Source organism: Macaca thibetana, chromosome 1, assembly GCF_024542745.1.
Source record: "Macaca thibetana thibetana isolate TM-01 chromosome 1, ASM2454274v1, whole genome shotgun sequence".
NCBI classification, from domain to species: Eukaryota; Metazoa; Chordata; class Mammalia; order Primates; family Cercopithecidae; genus Macaca; species Macaca thibetana.
The window spans coordinates 177342145-177361486 of NC_065578.1; the positions used below are offsets into that span (position 1 = coordinate 177342145).

Below are 19342 nucleotides of genomic sequence, written 5' to 3' on the forward strand. Positions count from 1 at the left end.
AAATATGCATTCACTTATTTTTAATAAACGCCTGACATTTTAGTATAATGATTATATTTTTAAAATTGTATTTTCAAAACATGAGAAATTTAGTGAGAAGAGTGGCAGTGTTTCCCATTTTTGCAAATCTCTATAATCTCTCATGTAGCATAATACAAGACGGCCGAAGCTCACATTTGCTTCTCCACTGACTCTATTGGATATCACATAGCCTCTAGAAACTCCATTATTCACTTTTGAGACAATAAGAATGAAAAAGGCAACATCTTAGTATTATTATGAAAATAGTTTTGATCTCATGAATCCCCTAAAACAATTGTGGGAAGTCTCCAAAACACATTTTAAGAACAACAGATCTAAATGAATAAATCTAATTTCTTTAATATTTTACCATACATGTTCTTTTTATAAGATTTCAATATTGTTTTGATTTTCCTTTGAATCCACTTTATGTTGCTCATTTCTAAAAATAAAAGATCTAAAATTTCAGAGAGCATTTGTGCTTATGGAATTCCTTTTCTCTGATGGTCTGACTGGAATACAGTTTGTTCATTTTTTTCTTTCAAACACATACTTTATTCAATCAGAATCACCTCAAGGAAGGTATGAGGAAAAACAGATTCTTATGGTGAAGGCAGGAACTCTTCCTCCTCACCCCTATGGTTTCCATAAGGTAGCATTTTCCCAACCTTCCTGGTGTCTTGTTCTCAGCAGAGATGGGACTGGAAAGCCCACCTGCTCCTAACCCCCTCCATTTTGAGGCCAGTTTGCATTCACAGGAGTTTGTCCCCTAGATTTGTTCTTGGTCTTCCTAACTCTGCTCTGTTTATGCATAAATTGTCTGCCTGTGACTTACGAGGGTATGTTAGTTGACCTGATCCTGGAGGTCAGGGCAGCTCTGCCTATTATTGATGAACCCAGGGAACACGTCTTACAATGTATCAAATGCCCATATTCTATCTCTGTTGGTTCATAACTTGGACAGCAAAATGATATATTATTGAACTCACTGAGTGGTAATATCTATAGTTGACAGAAGGGACAGAGAGTAAATTCTAGAATCTCTCATGTGGTGGGTACATAGTTCTCTATCTCCTCTTTAGTTTCCAAGCTATTTGTGGGTTTAAGACAGGCATGAAGACTAATTGATTCAGGAGCACAGTCCCAGTTTGGGAGAATAAAATACTTTTTGTGAGATTCTGCTATATACACGTATATAGAAGTTGGCATTACCATTACTTTTTTGAATTTTTATTTTCATGATAAACTATTGAATGACATTTAAAATAAAGAAATACTATCTCTATAACATATTTTCTTGATATATTTAATTATAATGTAAATTTGAAATCGGTACTTATTTCTTTGGCAATTCAAAAATTTAAGTATTTTAAGAAAGTAAAATTAGTTTATGTTAACCAACATAAACCTGATTAAGGAGCAAATTCAGAAATGCCTTCTTATCAGAGAAAACATGAAAACTACAAATCCTTTCAGTATGGACAACCAGGAAAATGGCATTACTTCCTAGCTTCCACCTTGCTTTTGATTTATATTATTTAAAACTATTTATTTTCTACATAAAGCCTTTCTTTTTCACCTCATGTTCCCTAAGAGTTTGAACTTGAGGTGAATTCCTAATTTTGTGATTATGACATCAACCTGTTGCTATGGAAATGTTTGTGATTTAACAAACAGAATCATAACAATAGTGTTTTGTATTATTTAACACTTTTCATCTGAAGATTAAAAAGTATTTTGCAAACAGTATCTCAATAATCCTAGCAACCTCCCTGTTAGGGTGTTTGCAGGATTTTTTTCCTTTTTCCCGTAATTGGAAGAACTGAAACAGAAGCAGAAGCAGGGCTTTTTACACAGATATCTACTGTCAGCATCTGAGCCTGAACCAGGATCCAAGTGTATTCTCATCAAGGTCAAGTGGCATATAACTATTATTTCATTATGGAATCACAGAGGTGCAATCTTTATGATACAACTATAGAAAGATAATTTCTATAATTGAGACAAGCATTTACCATGTATGATGTAGCTGACCTATCAATAAATACATTTGTCTTTCAACTATCTGTAAGCTTCAATGTGTATCTTTAGTTGAACACTTTATAGAAAGTGCCCTTGTGAATCTAGAAAACTTTTTAATAGTGAGAGCCATCATCTCTAAGAAAAGTGAACTAAAATCAGTGGAGTTATTTTAAATGTGAACTGAGTATTCTTGGATAATTTTCTTCAGGAAACAATCCTAAACTAATAAAGAGAATGTTCAGCTGGATTAGCAAAGGCGAACTTTTCCTGCTTTGATTTTCACAGTCCTGTAATCCATACCAGATGTCAAATCCTGAAATTCAGAGTTGAGCATTTTGAACTATTGTCTCCAGTGAGATCATAAACACATTTTATGGGGCTGCTAAGTCACACACCAACACAAAGTTTTAACAAATCATTTTTTAAAAAAGAAAACAAAACTAAGTGAACCAGACACAAACATACTGAAGAAATGTACCTTTGAACCATTTAACTTGAGGTGGAGGAATACCAGAGGTTTTGCATTCCATAACGGTTATATCCCCAAGGGCAACCAGGAGCTCGCTCTGAACTACTATCAACTTAGGGGCTTCTGAAAAAAACAAACACGCAAATAGCCAACATTTAGCACAAGACCAGATGGGGTTTTTTTATGTTTACTAAATGAACCAATTTAAAAATCTATCAGAATTTATGTGCTTGTGGCCATTTCAATATTTATAAATCAAAAGAAACTCTTGTAATGCACATGCACATATGTATATGTGATAAAAAGATCACTTATCAAGGTCACAGAAATTATATCAGGAAAAAAATAATGACTAAAACAAAAAATAATTATGATAAAACAAACTCCAAAAAAATTACAAAACTAATTGAAAGTTCTTTAAGAAAAAGAGTTATTTAAGGAAAGAAACATCTTAGAAATCAGAATACATCTTAGAGAAACAATACTACAAGAACAGAGAGAGGAATAATTCTAAGAAAAATATAGTCAAAAGAGGGATAATGGTAAGACCGACAGCTAAATTAAGACTTGAGGATGATATAACTGTAGATGAATTTGTTAACATTTTCTACATCATTTTAAGGATATTCATGTCTAACTACAGGAAGATATTTGCAGTCCAAGCCTAAAATTTGCATTTACAAAAAAGAGTCTCCTGGTTTTGACCCTTCTTTTTCCTGTGATGCTAAATACAGACATTCTCTAAATTTCTGTTCTTCACTCTGTTTGCTTCACTTGCTTGCCTAATGGTTCAGTTTACTCACACATTTTGTCTTAACGAGATATTTTAGGACTTCCTAGCTTCAGCTGAGGTATTTTTAAACAAAGCTAAGTTAACTTCTCACAGATCATGTAATTTTTCTGCTAGAATACCTTCAATGATTCCCACTGCTTTCAAAATTCCATAGAATCTCTTTCAAAAATCATAAATGGGTGCATAGCTTTTTTTTTTAGCCTTACCCTCCGTTACACTTCCTCACTTATCACAAGGTACAGAGCTTCACTGATAGTCCAAAACACAACAGAATTTTACTTTTCTATCTTCTTTGCCTTTCCCAAAGCTATTTCCTCTTTGTAAAATGCCCTTTGCCACAATCCTTCAAATCCCACTCATTCCTCCAGACTGAGCCTAAATCCTGTCTCCTTTGAGAAATCTTTGCTAATTCCTCAGTCTGAATTAATCTTCCCCTCTGCCAACCTCCCACTGTAGTATTTGTCTGTCTGCCTTGTTATATTCCTATATATATCCACCCCCATTGTGTAAATTCTTGAAAAGTAAAGGCTACATGACATACATTTTTAAAATTTTACACTCCACAGTCTCCAGCACAGCAGTTTGCATGCTGCATCTCTAGAGGTGCTTAATAAGTTAAAATAAATGTTTAACATTAAGGCTTCTATGTGAATGAACCAAAATTTGTTTTCACAATGGAAGTAGAATTCGGTTTCAGTCACTTGTTCCACATTCCCAACTGTTTTTCCCTCTACACTGGGGTATTCTGTGAACATTTTTAATTCACTTATCTCCAAATCTGAGCTCACTTTCCATCTAAACGTATTCACCATGTGCCTTCTTTATTTCTATAAATGAGACCACTTCTTTCTAGACTCTCAATTCAATACTTGTGACATTTTTGTTCTCTCCCTCACCTATACCTTCAAGTACAATTCTCTATTTTTATTATCTCTTTTGAATCCTTTCTTCTCTACTGACAGTTTCATTATCTTACTATGAATGAGACTGAATAAGAATGAATGAAAGGGTGGATTGCTAGCAATTGATTATTCACAATTTATAACCTGGATCTGAGTATATGACACCTTTATCCTTTATTTGACTAAGAAAGACAAAATTAAATAGAAATATTCTATAGGATAATTTTCATAGAGTACGCTTCCAATAAATGTTTAAGTTTGGAGGGGGAAATTGAAGATAAAAAGTAAAAATTATATTATATACAGTTTTGAATATAAGTAGAAATTATAAAATGGAAGTTAAGCTAGAAAGGATATAGAATTTATTAATTTAAAAGTAAAATATTGCAGAGAACAGATGAACAGTGGAAAGACAGAACTTTGTGGACAATATGAAATTATTCCATTAACCTGGAAGCTTCCTTGATTTCTGTTGACTAATGAAGCTTTTCACTCTATGAAATTTTAACTTAAATTATTTACAATGTTTGCTCCAATCAGTGTGTGAAATGAATAAAGTATAATACTATGTATACAATACTAATATTAATTTTTCAAAACAGTACTTTTGCATTGCTTGATGTGATATTCATCCTATTTTAATTGCCTTTTAAAGTGATTATACTTGCCAATGTATCTGAGAGTAGAACTCTGTTTATCTGTTCCAGCTGAATTACTCGCTAGGCAACCATAGATCCCTGCATCTTTGGGACCTGCATTTTTGATAAATAAGGTACCATCTGAGGTCATCCTATACCTATGAATAAAAAACAAAAAGAATATAAAATTGAAAATACCATAATAGTAATATCAAGATAATACAGTGCTTTCCTTTAAAACATTTTCAAATGTTTTAGAGTTATATTTTTGGTGTTGATTGCAGAAATGGTTAACATCATTATTTTATAAGCGGAAATGCAATAATAATAATAATAATATCATGTACCCACTGTTGGATACATGCCAGTCACTGCTCTAGAAACTTTACTTTTATTTACATCTAAAATTTTCCTAATACCCTAATGAGTTAAATACTATGAATATCTCTGTTTTACAGGTGAGCAAAGAGGTTACAGAACTCACCCAAAGCCAGAGTTAGTAAATGGAAGAACTGGAATTTGCACCCAGGCAATCTTGCTCCATGTGGTGAATTGCTATACTAGACGGTTCTTCAAAATGAAAACTCCAGAGATGTAATGTCTCATGTCACACAGTGAGTCTGTGAGGAGTCTAGGAATAGACTCTGACTCAACTTGCTGGATAATACCTATGACTTCTTCACTGCCAAACCCAGAGTAATGGAAGCCCCATGGCTGGATACTTTGTTGTTTATATTCCACGTGTTTATTATACTCTAGGAGCATGAGTGGATTCAATGCCTTTAAAAAGCACCCAGTGGAATTAAATACTTCCCACAATAGTTTGGCAAAAATGGAAGTAATTATAAAGAATGTCTGTACACATTTTAATTAGAGCTACTGGTCTGTTCTTGATCTCTCTCTTCTCTTAAATCCAGGACAATGTCTTTAATGGATTTGTTAAAACTATATGTTATTTTACCTCACAAAAAGTTTATTATCCTCATTTCAATTACTCAAGTTAAACTAACTGTTTTGGTGCTATGTTTGCAACTCAAAGTATTGGGAAGCACTTGGTCCCAGCTATCGAATTCAAGACTTAATAACCTCAAACTTTATAAAGTCATCATTTATATTATTTTTGACATTCACAGCCTGTTTAGAAAATGTAAAGCTACGTATGTTGGTCAAACTTCCCTTAATATTAGGGATTTGGTCATATTAGTTTGGTCTAGAAGTCTCATCAGTTTTCCTCACTCAATAAAAACAAAGAACATGATACAAACCCAGTACCTGTGTGAACCCACAATAAACATATCATTAACGGTCCAGGCGATCTTTGGTTTGGGATAACCTGTCGCAGAACACATGATGGAGACCTCAGACCCTCCTGTGAAAGACTGATTCTTGGGCATCACAGTGACTTTGGGTGGTTCTGCAAATAAAAGTATATGTATGTAGAAAAATTGCCAATTTATCTTGATGTTAGAAGCTTCCTATGTTAGCAGATTTGTAGGTTTTTCACCACCACACCTTCATTGCCTTCCTCTATGGATGACCCACATCATAGATATGTCAGGAAAGAAACCAGTGGTAATGAAAACAAAGGAAGTAAACTCTCTTTGAAAGTTAAATGAATTTGATCCCGATGTTATATTGTTGTGTTTCCACTGGTTACCATGAAGCCCCTTGCTGGCTTGCTTCCCCTAGCCAACCTACAGTTTGTGCCACTAATCTGATACTTCTCTATGAACCTGTTCCAAGGCAAAGTCTCTAGATAGAACTTTTGGCTCTTTCTAGACAACGAATGTAGGATTGGAGCCACAGCTTGTCCTGACTATGCTGTCTGCTTTGTTCAACTTGATCTTTCTATTTTTATTTATTTGATCGTAACTTTGTTAAGGTCAGAAACCATGTACTCATATTATTCCATATTCTATTACATTCTATAGCATTTAACATCCCTTGTATATCATGCAGTGGCTTGTATATAAAAGACACTTAAAACTTTTGATGGAATGCAGTTTCCTCAACTGTAACCTGGCTCTGAATTGTAATCTCTGCCAGTCCCTCCCAAGATCCTGCTACACTGGTCATTTGACTCATGTCCGTGCATCCACAGGACCTCAACTTAACAAAAAATATCAGTTATTCAAACTTTCTGTTTCATTACACTTCTATGACAGGAAAACGACTTTTGAAAATGAAACACTAAATCAGGAATTTATCATCAAAAAGAAAACAATTCTCTGAGATAATTCTGGGATGTTGATATATTTGTCTTAATAGATTACATGTTTTACATCTATGTTGCTACACAATAAGAATTAATCTTCAAAGAAGGTACCATCAAAGAGATATTAAGTAACTCCTAATGTAAATATCCACCACTCAATAAGGTAAACAAAAGTAAATTAATTTCCAGTGTTTGAAACAGTCAGATTTCATGAGTATTAACAGAAATAAATAAATTCATTCAATGACATCTGTTTTTTGCACAATTATTATGTGCCAGGCACTGTGCTAACTTGCAGGGACACACAGATGACTCTAACAGGCATGCTGTCTGCTTTCCATTTAATTTGGTTTTTACTATAAATAAAATTGAGGAATTCAGTTAGTCAGTTAGATGTGAATATATTTATGATATATCTTTCCTGTAAGTTGGTCTGCAAATTGTGGCTTAGTTTCATTAAGGAACCATTAGCTTGGGGAATCTCTATACATGTGAAAGAGATACAAATGGTACTGCTGGGTGGCAGCAGCTACACAACTGAAGGAAGTTAATTAGTGCCTAATTGCTAGCAGCTTACAATTGTCCCCCTCCTCTTTTTTTCCTGTTTACATTGTGTTTTTCAAATTATGATCTAGTCTTTGAAGTTAATGTTTGCAGGATTTTTTCCAGTCCATGAATTTGGTTGATAGCCCCATTATTCCACGGATTCTTGTTGGTGAGCATAGGGCTAGAGAAATGTGTGAGGTCAAGGGCAGACTGACTATGGCCGGTAAGTTCAAATTGTGATTCCATCTGGAGTCCATCAATTCTGAAATTCTGAAGGACTGCACATGCTGTAGGGATGTTGCAGATAATCTTCAGGGGATAAGGGGGAAAAAATGAACAGTTCTTTCTCTTTGGAATTTATTGAAATGCACATTTATTCATTCCCATCTTCCTAAAATGTTTCTCGTGTCTAGCTATTGACATGGAATTGCTGCAAAGATTCAAGAAACTCTCAGAATTTTTGTCCAAACTTGGTGTCTTCCAACATAGTCTGCCAGAAAAGGCCTGGCATCTCTCCCAGCAAGAATCCCACTGGTAGGCTCTGTAGTTCAGATATCAAAGTAAAAATAAGCCAGTTACCCAAACCAGGATGCAGAGAGCTAAGAGGTCATTGAGCAAATACAGCCTGGATATAGGGTGCTACTCAGGGTCATGAAATAAGTCTGTGTGCAACACACAGATGGGATGACATCATACCACAGGAGGTGAGAAATTTACCATTCCCTTAGAACATTCCTGCTGATTGCTGGGCATGGTGGCTCACGCCTATAATCCCAATGCTTTGGGAGGCAGAGGCCGGTGGATCACCTGAGTTTGAGAGTTTGAGACCAGCCTGACCAACACGGAGAAACTCGGTCTCTACTAAAAATACAAAACTTAGCCAGGCGTGGTGGCATATGCCTGTAATCCCAGCTACTCAGGAGGCTGAGGCAGGAGAATTGCTTGAACCTGGGAGGTGGAGGTTGCAGTGAGCCAAGATCATGCCACTGCACTCCAGCCTGGGCAACAAGAGTGAAACTCCTCACAAAAAATAAATAAATAAATAAAATTAAATTTAAAAAAAAAAGAATATTCCTGCTGATAAGATACTTAGAAAGAACATGAACAAATTCAGAGGAGCAAAATTAGATTTCCACCAAATAACAGTTGAATAAAAATGGTCAAAATGAATTAGCCTTTACTTAATCAGGTTAAATAATGATATAATAGATCTCACTATAGTTACTTCAACTGCTAATTTTTTAATTCCTAGAAAAACCTCCTTACTTTAATGAAATAGTTTCAATGGAGCAAGAACATGGAAGTGAAGAACCACAGTTCAACTCCATCAACGGAGTAACATCATTTGCCAACTAACAAACTGAATCTGCATCTCTTTATTTGCAATGTAAAACCCCATTCGGATAGGAAAAATACATAGTACTAATGTTGGATTTATAAGTCCAGAGTTCAATTTTAGGTTTTGGAGAGAAGTAATCCATTTTTACTTGAGATTTCCAATCTCATATCACCATCATCATCATTATCACCATTATCATCACCACCACCACCATGAGCAACCAACACCATCATCATCAAGAACAACTTGCTTTTGATAGCCAAAGCATTGGGAACACAGCACTCTAGTAAGTGGCAAGGTATTAATTTGCTTTTTATTTTTTAATTATAACAAAAGCAAAATACATGTTTTTGTAATTTCCTATCAATAATTTAGAAGAATTAAATATAAATATAAAATAAAAACCAACACTACTTTAAGAATTGGGTATCTTAATACACTATTAATGGTAAGATTTGCAAAAATGAAGTGTAAGCTGCCATGAAAACAGCTATCTCACTGCCTACAAAGACTAGGGAAGAAAAAATCTCACCTAATTCTCTTGGAAACTGCCAACACTATCTTCAAGCTCAGGAGACATATTTCCTGTCAGCTGGGTCTGATTTGTTGCTCTTAAGCCTCCGGTAGAAAATTTCTCAGAGAAAATATCTAAGGACTTTTTATTTAAGGTTATTTAATTACCACCAACAAATTAATTAGATATTGCAAATGATTTAATTACCTAAGTCACAATTAGCAATATTTATCACCACTAGTATATTTAGAATACTTGGGCAAATTTCTATGTGTTTTCATTTTTTCAGCCAACAAACATTACTGAGTACTGACTATGTTTCAGATACTTTATGTCTTCAAAGATCTCACAGACACTATAAAGTATATTATGCAAAATTAGGAACTAAATCTCTTTCTAGTAGTCAGTTCATTGAAATAGGAAAGTGGTGCTTTCCTTCAGTCAGTGCCTATTACATGCCAGGTATCTAATTCTAGACCAATCATTTATTTTCCACACTAACACTATATAGTAAGTGTTACTGCCATTTTACAAATAAACTATGACTCAAAATGCTTAAATAATTTGCCCAGTCACTCAAAGGTGGAGCTGGAATTCAAATGCAGACATTGCTTGCTCCATGGTTTCTGTCCGTAACTTAATGGGAAATAATAGTACCTACCTCATGGCATTATTATGGATTAGCTAGGTTAATATACATAAAACACTTAGAACAATGCCTGGCATGTAGTAGGCATGATGTAACTTTTGCTATTATTAGTAGTATTCCTCTATATAGCAAAGTGTGACAAAGAATGACCAAATAAAGTACTATAGCATTTAAAATACATCTGTGCATATGTACTATCTAGACATTTACAAATGAAAGTTGATCAACACAATCCTCACACTTACATACTCCATTTAGATTATATACCCTATTTCAGCCTGTGCACGGTGGCTCACGCCTGTAATCCCAGCATTTTGGGAGGCCAAGGTGGGGGGATCACTTGAACCCAGGAGTTCAAGACCAGCCTGAGCAACAGGGTAAAAACCTCTCTCTACTAAAAATACAAAAATTAGCCTGGCATAGTGGTGCACACCTGTAGTCCCAGCTACTACTTGGCAGACTGAGGTAGGAGGATCACCTCGGCCCAGGAGGCAGAGGTTGCAGTGAGCTGAAGGTTGCAGTGAGCCAAAAGTTGCAGTGAGCCAAGATTGCACCACTGAACTCCAGCTTAGATGTGAATGAGACCCTGTCTCAAAAAAAAAGATTATATATCCTATTTAAAAACAATATTTGTTATATCTTATTTAATTCTTCTGAAATCTGAAATATTTCTAGATACTTAAAATTTACTACAAATTTCAATAAAATAGATAAAATTAGATTTTTTCCTCTGTTTTACTGATGGAAAAAGCGTGCTACTTACCATGTCACGTGGCACATGTTAAAAAGAGTATGATAATATAACAAGCATGTGGTTATAATATTATTTTCATACTTAGTGAAGTAATTCTCATCATTAAATACTGACTTCATCAACCATCTTGAGAAATATTTCCTTTTTTGTTGCAATGTTCTCTCTGGTGACATGGCCTAATTAATGACAGACATCTACCCTTTCCTGATACCACAGAAGACAAGTTAATACTTCTCATGTTCATACAGAAATAACATCAAGGAGAAAATGAGGCTTTGTCTGGCACTTTGATTTCTATGTCACAACATGTGATTACGGAGGAGACGTCAGCTACACACTAAATATACTCAAATTGAACAAGGACTCCTGGGTTGGTCCCCAGCCTTAAAAATCCTCCTCATAAGGGAACAACCAGTGGAATCAACAGAAAACTATTTATGTTGTCAGATAAATAGGAAAACAATCTTAAAACCTTAAACTCCTACTATATATGTAAAAACTTCCCCTTCTCTCCCACACTTATGTAAGCTTTACTCAGAAGCAGTATAAGCATTTGAAAATTAAGCAGCCACTGTATCAGCTTAACAGTGACAAATTGCTTTAGCCTATTTTGTAAAATTTTGCAAAAGTCACTCACATGATTTTGTTTCTAAATTGGGGTGAATAATATAAACAATATTTTAAAAATAACAACTATAAATTTTTCGTGAGATAATTACCAGATTTTGTTCTAAAATATGGTTTTAAATGCAAGCAGTAATATGCTGGCTTGTGTTGCAACTGGAAAAGAAAGTACTCACATAATGACATTTCAAACTGCTGATGCGATTCAAATAACCCATTGAAGTTAACATGGAAACATGACAGATAAGGGTAATGACCAAGACTTCCCTATAGTGTTACTGTTACATTGAGGTTCATTCAGCAATTAAGAAATTATACATCTATTGGGTGCAATTATGCATTTTCCCTCTGTGCAAGGCACTATGGGTTTAAAAAATGACAATGTGATATTGTGAAATATATATTTTGCTTTGTCCCATTTCCTGACATATAGCTCCTAACATCCTTTGAATCTCGGTAGTGATAAAAGTTTATTTTGCATGCTAATTGGTGACTGGTGGTACCCAGATGGCTTCAGGATGGGGCTAATCACCAGAAAGACCAAGGCAGGATGGAACTTTCAATCCCACCCTCAAAATCCAGGGAAGGGAGAGGAGATGAAGGCAGAGATGATCACTGATGGCCCGTGATGTCATCAATCATGTCTACAGAAGGACATCTCCTTAAAAACCAAAAACAAAAAAGCCAGAGTTTGAAGAGCTTCTAAAATAGCTAAACATGCAGAGAATAGCTGAACACATAGAGGTTCCTGGAGGATGGTGTGAAGCTGTGTGCCTGCTTGATCAGAAGCATAGGAAGCCCAGGGCTTGTGATTGGCATTTAAAGTAGGTGCAGTTTGGTGGGATTAAGCCCTTAACCTGTGGGGTCTCATGCTAAATGAGTTGATTTCTGAATTGAATTAAATTCATGGGCACCCAGTTGGGGCCTAGAGAGTTGGAGATTTGGTTGTTGGTGTGGAAAAAAAACTTACACATTTAGAAGTGCTGTAAATTGAAATTGACCATAGTAAATAATAGCAGTCTGTGAGGATTAGATGAAGTAAAGTATGCTATCAACTCCCAAAATTTAAAAAAAATGTTAGTTGGTAGCTTTCTTTAAATAATTTAGTGGGTTGATATGCTTGCTAATTGCTCATTTGGTCTCTCTTCCCAGGAGTCAAAACACTGAGAAAGGAGTATTGTTTTCCCTGCTACTGCATTCTATCATTTAGCCTCTCCAACACTTAGACATCTTTTCCACCAGCTCACTTAAAGCCACCAGGTTTGGCTTAATACACATTTTCACATAGTCTATTTTTGCTGAAAATTAAAATGTCCACAGTGTATCACTTCTTCATAACAATTCTCTTATACACTTGAATTACTTATTAAGTCATCCTTTTTTACTTTTGTTTGGTTTTGGTTTTTGTTTGAGATGGAGTCTTGCTCTGTCGCCAAGGCTGGAGTGCAGTGGCACAATCTCAGCTCACCACAACCTCCACCTCCTGGGTTCAAGCGATTCTCCTGCCTCATCCTCCTGAGTAGCTGGGATTACAGGCACGTGCCACCAGGCCTGGCTGATTTCTGCATTTTCAGTAGAGATGGAGTTTCGCCATGTTGGTCAAGCTGGTCTTGAACTCCTGACCTCATGTGATCTGCCTGTTTTGCCTCCCAAAGTGCAGAGATTATAGGCATGAGCCACTGCACCCGGCCTTTTTTTGTTCCTTTTATAATCTAAATAAGTCTAATTTTTTAGTCTTTCCTTCTAAGTTCTATTTAGAGACCCTTTAACATTTCTCTCTTTTAAGTTTTAGAGAGCATTCTCTTCATCTAAAATTAAAGTACTCTAACATATTTATAGTACACAGATTCCTTGGATGAAAGGCAAAAGTAACTGAAACATGATATTCATTCATACATGTTATTGCATGAAATTGGAATGTTTTATACCAGAAACTTGCCCCTAACTATGGAGATGGTAGATTACATTTGGCAGATAAATTAAGTGAATACCCAATTTTTCCTATAGAAAAACCTAATTTAGTTATCAGTTGAAATTCCACATTTATTCCTTTTCATAGACCCCATTTTGGTTCAGAAAGAATTTAAAGGACTTACTCTGTAACACAGTCCTACAAAATTCCAGATCCTTAAGCTTTCAAATATGAATGTTTGTAGAATCAGATGATCTAACTTGACATTTTAAGTCTGACTGCTTTATGATACTTTTTAATTTAGAAATAATTCCATGTGGTGGATGCTTGTTAAGTACCAAATAGATTTTTAAAATATGCAGAATAACTTCTGAAATGTTATAGATATGAGATAAACTTCCCAACAAGTGGAACAGTTATAAGTAATCCATTCTGAAGACCAAGTGAGGTCATCATCTCAACACCAAAGGTCTTCAGGTAAATTCTATGTACTTACCATTTTTAAATACATCTCATACTCTTTAAAAAGTATTCAGAGGGCTAGGTGCGGTGGCTCACACCTGTAATCCTAGCACTTTGGGAGGCCGAGGTGGGCAGATCATGAGGTCAGGAGTTCGAGATGAGCCTGGCCAGCATGGTGAAACCCCATCTCTACAGCGATTTTCAGGGAGCAAGGGAAGATAACCATAAGGTCTGACTGCCTGAGGGGTCGGGCAAAATAGAGCCATATTTTTCTTCTTACAGACAGCCTATAGATGAATGTGCAAGTAGGAGAGATATCACTAAATTCTTCTCCTAGCAAGGAATATTAAATATTAAGAACCTAGGAAAAGAATAGCATTCCTGGGGGGAGGTCTATAAATGGACACTCTGGGAGTGTCTGTCTTATGCAGTTAAGATAAGGACTGAAATACATCCTGGTCTGCTGCAGTACCCTTAGGCTCATCAGGGTGGGGAAAAATTCCTGCCCTGGTGAATTTGAGGTCAGACCAGTTCTCTGATCTTGAATCCTGTTTTCTGTTGTTTAAGATGTTTATCAAGATGATACGTGCACAGCTGAACATAGACCCTCATCAGTAATTCTAATTTTGCCCTTGCCTTGTGGTCTTGCTTTGCCCTTTGAAGCATGTAATCTTTGTGACCTAATCCCTATTCGTACAGCCCCTCCTCTTTTGAAATCCGTAATAAAAACTTGCTGGTTTTGCAGCTCAGGGGTCATCATGGTCCTACCAATATGTGATGTCACCCCCAGAAGCCCAGCTGTAAAATTCTTCTCTTCGTACCCTGTCTCTTTATTTCTCAGACCAGCCGACACTTAGGGAAAATAGAAAGAACCTATGTTGAAATATTGGGGGCTGGTTTTTCTGATAAACATATTTAAATAAGCTTTAAGTCATTTTAAAAAGCAACAATTTTGTGGCATAAGCTGATACCATTCCTCAGTTATTTCTACTAAAAAGCACTTTTACCATTCTACTGAAAAGAACTTATACCGCTCTACTGAAAAGAACTTATACCACTCAACATGCAGTGATGGAACTGCTGTCGTATCCTTATACCTAACAGAACTAGGAGCTGCCTACAAATAAACCTTGGAAAGAATTATTTTTTCTCCAAAATAAACTTTTTAGAACTCAACTTTTTAATATTTAAGGGAATATATCACTAGATCCTTACTTTATAATCTATACTTCCATTTATATAAAGCAGATAGGAGATGTTTCTTCTTATAAATTGACCTAAAATCTATTTTTATCTTAAATCCTGTTGCTTTTCTTTTTGAGAGGCATTATTTGTTAATTTATGTTCTTAGTTATTTCTTATTTTTAAACATTTATTTTTTCAATTATATTAAATATGAAAGTGATAAAGCACATTCTCAATATCTAGAAAACAAAGAGAACAAATTACTCATACATAATTCAATCCTCTAATAAAATTAATGTGAGCATTTAGGAAAATTTAAATTCTATTTACACAAAGTTTAAAAATAATCCATTTCTTTTAAGTATTTTTTCAAGTACAGAAAAGCATGAAATGATTTATGAAAAATGCAAGTTAACTGCCTGAAGTAGATCTTAAAACAGAAAAACAAAAAAACTACAAGTCAAAAAGTCACTTATAGTTCTGCTGCCCCCAAACAATCATGTACACATTTGGTATATATCAATCTAGTTATCTTTTTTCTCCTAGCATAGCAGTGTTGGCTTCCATTTGTTTGTTTGCATAGCTGGACTTCTGAGTCTTATGGTAAACCCTGCTTCAGGGTATTCCTTTCCTGGGGAATTTCCTGTGTCTAAGGATATCATTATCCTCGTGGTAAGGAATTCTCATAATGAAGTAAGCATATCAACTCATTCACATTCTCACATGCTCATCAGTGTGGCTGATTCAAACAGTCATAGTTTCTGAGGTTAGCTTTGCCTCCCAAGGCTTTTTTGATGAGTTGGTAATGAGCTTGATAATAGTCACTGAGGGAAGTTCACCAGTTCTTCATACCATGGCTTCTCCAATTTGGATTTTTTTGTTTTTCCTTTTTAAGATCTACTTCAAGCCGTTAAGTTGCATTTTTAATAAATCATTTTAAGAAAGCTATATATTTGGCATTTTTCTTGAACTGTTGGACATTTGAGAATGTCCTTTTGATGGCTTTTTATAGGAAAGACAACTTAACTGGATTAAATTCTTGGATTCCATTTTTTTTTTAAACTACTTGCATCTTTCTTATTATTGTGTCAGTTGGAATTCTCAATTGCAAACAACAGAAACCAGGTTGGCTGACTTAAGTAGAAAAGGAATTCATTGGGAAAATTTTTTCTGAGGTACAGAATCAAAAGGAAACTGGATATCAGATAGAAATGGTGTGGCTAGACCGCTGAGAACACAGCCAACATCAGTCTGTTAAAGTGATGGTGAAGGGCCACTGGGACATTTGCTTCTGCTGTTGGACTCTAAATTCCATGATGCTGCCAAAATTAGAATTTTTTCAGTGTTCATGGTCTTGGCAAGAGTGAAAGTCCCACTGGGAGCATATTAGTGGCTGGCTGTGGGTCATGTGATCTAGGGAATAAGGAAAATGAATTATCTGACCTCACTTGTTTTCTGCTTCCCACCAAGATAATAAATAATTCCTCCCCAAATTAGGGAAAGTATTCAGACCCTAAGAGCAAAATTATGACAAATATCCACTGCAATTATCTTCTAGCTTTTAGCATAAGAAGTCAGACACAAATCTGATTTTATCTTTCGGTTTACAATGGGTTTAGTCATATGCTTATGGGGAATGAGTAGATTGTTCCTACTAGTAATTTCAAATTCAGCCAGGATGTATCTAGATGAAGTCCTCCCTTCATTTACCTTGGTTAATCTACTCACTCAAGACAACTTTTTCTCCCTAGAACAGTTTTCTTCAATTATATCTCGGACTATTTCTTTAGTTTCAATTGTCTTTGTTTCCTAAACTCCTATAAATTTTAGATTAAACTTATTTTTTTATTTCCACTTAAAAATCATATTATTCAACTGTTAGTTCTTTTCCTCAATATTCTGAAAGACTTCTCAAATTTATGCACCACATCCATGATTTTTTATATAGTATAAATTCTGCTCTTCAGTGCCTCTATTACATATTTGCACTAAAATATTGCATTTTAAAAATCAAATCTTTTCTGACTTCTTCCATTCCACTTATTATTATTACTATTATTATCATTATTATGGAGATGGAGTCTCGCTCTGTTGCCCAGGCTGGAGTGCAGTGGTGTGATCTCAGCTCACAGCAACCTCCGCCTCCCAGGTTCAAGTCTCCTGCCTCAGCTTCCCAAGTAGCTGGGACTACAGATGTGTGCCATCATACCTGGTTAATTTTTGGTATTTTTAGTAGAGACAGGGTTTCACCATGTTAGCCAGGATAGTCTCAATATCCTGACCTCATGATCTGCCTGCCTCAGCCTCCCAAAGTGCTGGGATTACAGGCATGAGTCACTGTGTTCAGCCCATTCCACTTATTATTGTCCTTTTGTCTTAGCCGGTTCTTGCCTTATGTTATGGTTTGAATGTGTCTCCCTGAATTTGTGTGCTGAAAACTTAATCTCCAATGTAACAGCATTGGGAGATGAGGCCTCATGGGAGATGTTTAGGTTTCTGCCCACATGAAAACATTAATACCCTTAATTAAAAAGCTCACAGGAGTAGATGTGCTCTTTTGCTTTCTTTGTCTTTCTGCCCTCTACCATGTGATGACGCAGGAAGAAGGGCTTCACTAGATGCCCCAGTCTTGATCTTGGACCTCCTAGCCTTCAGCACTGTGAGCCAATAAATTTCTGTTCATTATAAATTACCCAGTCTCAGGGATTCTGTTACAGCAGCAAAAAAACAGACTAAGATACCGTATGAATATACACTGTCATCTAAAAGAAGTGAAGTCTTTTTGAAAGATAATGGGCAGACCAAATACTTTTTCCCCTTGTCTCTAGAATAAGCTGCTTTCAAAGCGTCCATTTCTTGTAAGTATTCCCTGCCTGCCTTGTTTTGTTCCTCAGCATTTCTACTTAAGTCCTATGCTCCATTTCCCCCCCACTGTTTTATTTATTTCGATAGTTTTCTGTTTATTCATCTTCAAATGAAGTGACATTCATCCAAAACTAGTGTCTTTTAACAAAGTGTTTGGATGGACTTGACTTCATTCTCACTCTGCTTCTGTTCTGGAGGAGCTGAACCCCCTTTTCAGCTCTGCAGCTAAGTGAGAGTCTGACGTACATGGCTCCTTGCCCAGTCCTCATCTATGGAGCTCTTTTGGCTGAGATGTGATGCTCCCCTCTGCAACCATCTGTTTCTAAAATTCCTAACTGACACTCGTATCGATGTTTCTCTTGCTTTCAAATACTTTCATTGGTGGGAAACATACATCCCAGGTTACATATATCCAAGGTTACAATTTTCTACCTGGGACCAGGTTGCCTGCTCATTTACTATCCTGCTAGTTTCCTAACTGAATAGTTAGAGCTAGTATGAGAAAATAGCATTCTGGCTTCTTCAAAGAGTAACATTTTCTTTTTGGAGCAAACTATAAAACAAGGACAAAGATACTTCCTATTTTCATGTGAACAGAAAAAGGATGGAGCACTGTTAAGATTTTCATTCCAGTGATCTTAAAATATAGATAAATATTCTATATACATATTTATATAAGAAAAAAATCTTTATATGTAATACATATAAAATTCCTCCTAGGATTTTTGCTGCTGTTAATTGCTGCTAGTTTTTAGTATTCTTTAGCTTTGTCTTTTTGAAGACTTTATATATAATTTATTGTCAGGTAAAGAAAGGCTGCAATACTAGACATATACTATCTTAAAGAAGAAAATTCTTGCTAATTATATTTTGTAAAATTACTACAAAAAACTTGTAAAATCTAGATTTTTAACTCTTAAAAGTATTCCAGATAGAAATAGTTCCCAAACATACCAGTGGAAGCATAACAACATAAATGAGGCTGTGAATTAAGCTACTGATTCCCCTTTAAACAAGAAAACTATTCCTAAAGTTAAGTATTCAATCCAAGTATTATTTTGTCTTTTAAGTTTTCTAAAACTATTTGTTATTTCTGCTTTTAAAAAGATTTAACTGCATTAAAGTGAAATTAATTTGTAATGTAAGATTTAATGCCAATAGTTTATCAGCTCTCATATTATCATAAACTTTACCTTTAGGTATGGCAGTTTACTTCATCAAATACCCATAGCTTTCCAATAGTGCATTCAACCATAAAATAATACACTTAGGTAACTACAATTAGCAAAAGTCTCTTATTTTTACTGAGCAGTACTATCAATTCTAGAGTATATTTTTGTTAGATTTTTGAAACATCCTTTATCATCAAAATTGGCCCCTCAAACTCAAGGCCAACTGGACAAGCCATAAAATAACACCTCTAGACAGATTT

At 35.3% G+C, this 19342-nt stretch overlaps 1 protein-coding gene and 1 long non-coding RNA gene across 9 annotated transcripts in view; one reads left to right on the forward strand and one right to left on the reverse strand.

Moving 5' to 3' along the window:
- HMCN1 (hemicentin 1) overlaps positions 1 to 19342 on the reverse strand; it is a 508510-nt gene that overhangs the window by 232550 nt on the left and 256618 nt on the right. For 7 of the 8 annotated variants that reach the window (XM_050765519.1, XM_050765493.1, XM_050765511.1 and 4 more), the window contains 3 exons: positions 6118 to 6259; positions 4876 to 5003; positions 2522 to 2635 (listed from right to left, as the gene is read on the reverse strand). In XM_050765519.1, the coding sequence (XP_050621476.1) occupies positions 2522 to 2635; positions 4876 to 5003; positions 6118 to 6259 (384 nt within the window). Of the gene's footprint in view, positions 1 to 2521; positions 2636 to 4875; positions 5004 to 6110; positions 6260 to 19342 lie in introns of those variants that run through there. The other variant, XM_050765527.1, reaches the window with a different exon arrangement.
- On the forward strand, positions 1747 to 5459 carry LOC126939933 (uncharacterized). The gene is made up of 2 exons (XR_007720505.1): positions 1747 to 1933; positions 5304 to 5459. It is a non-coding gene; the product is annotated as an uncharacterized LOC126939933 (long non-coding RNA).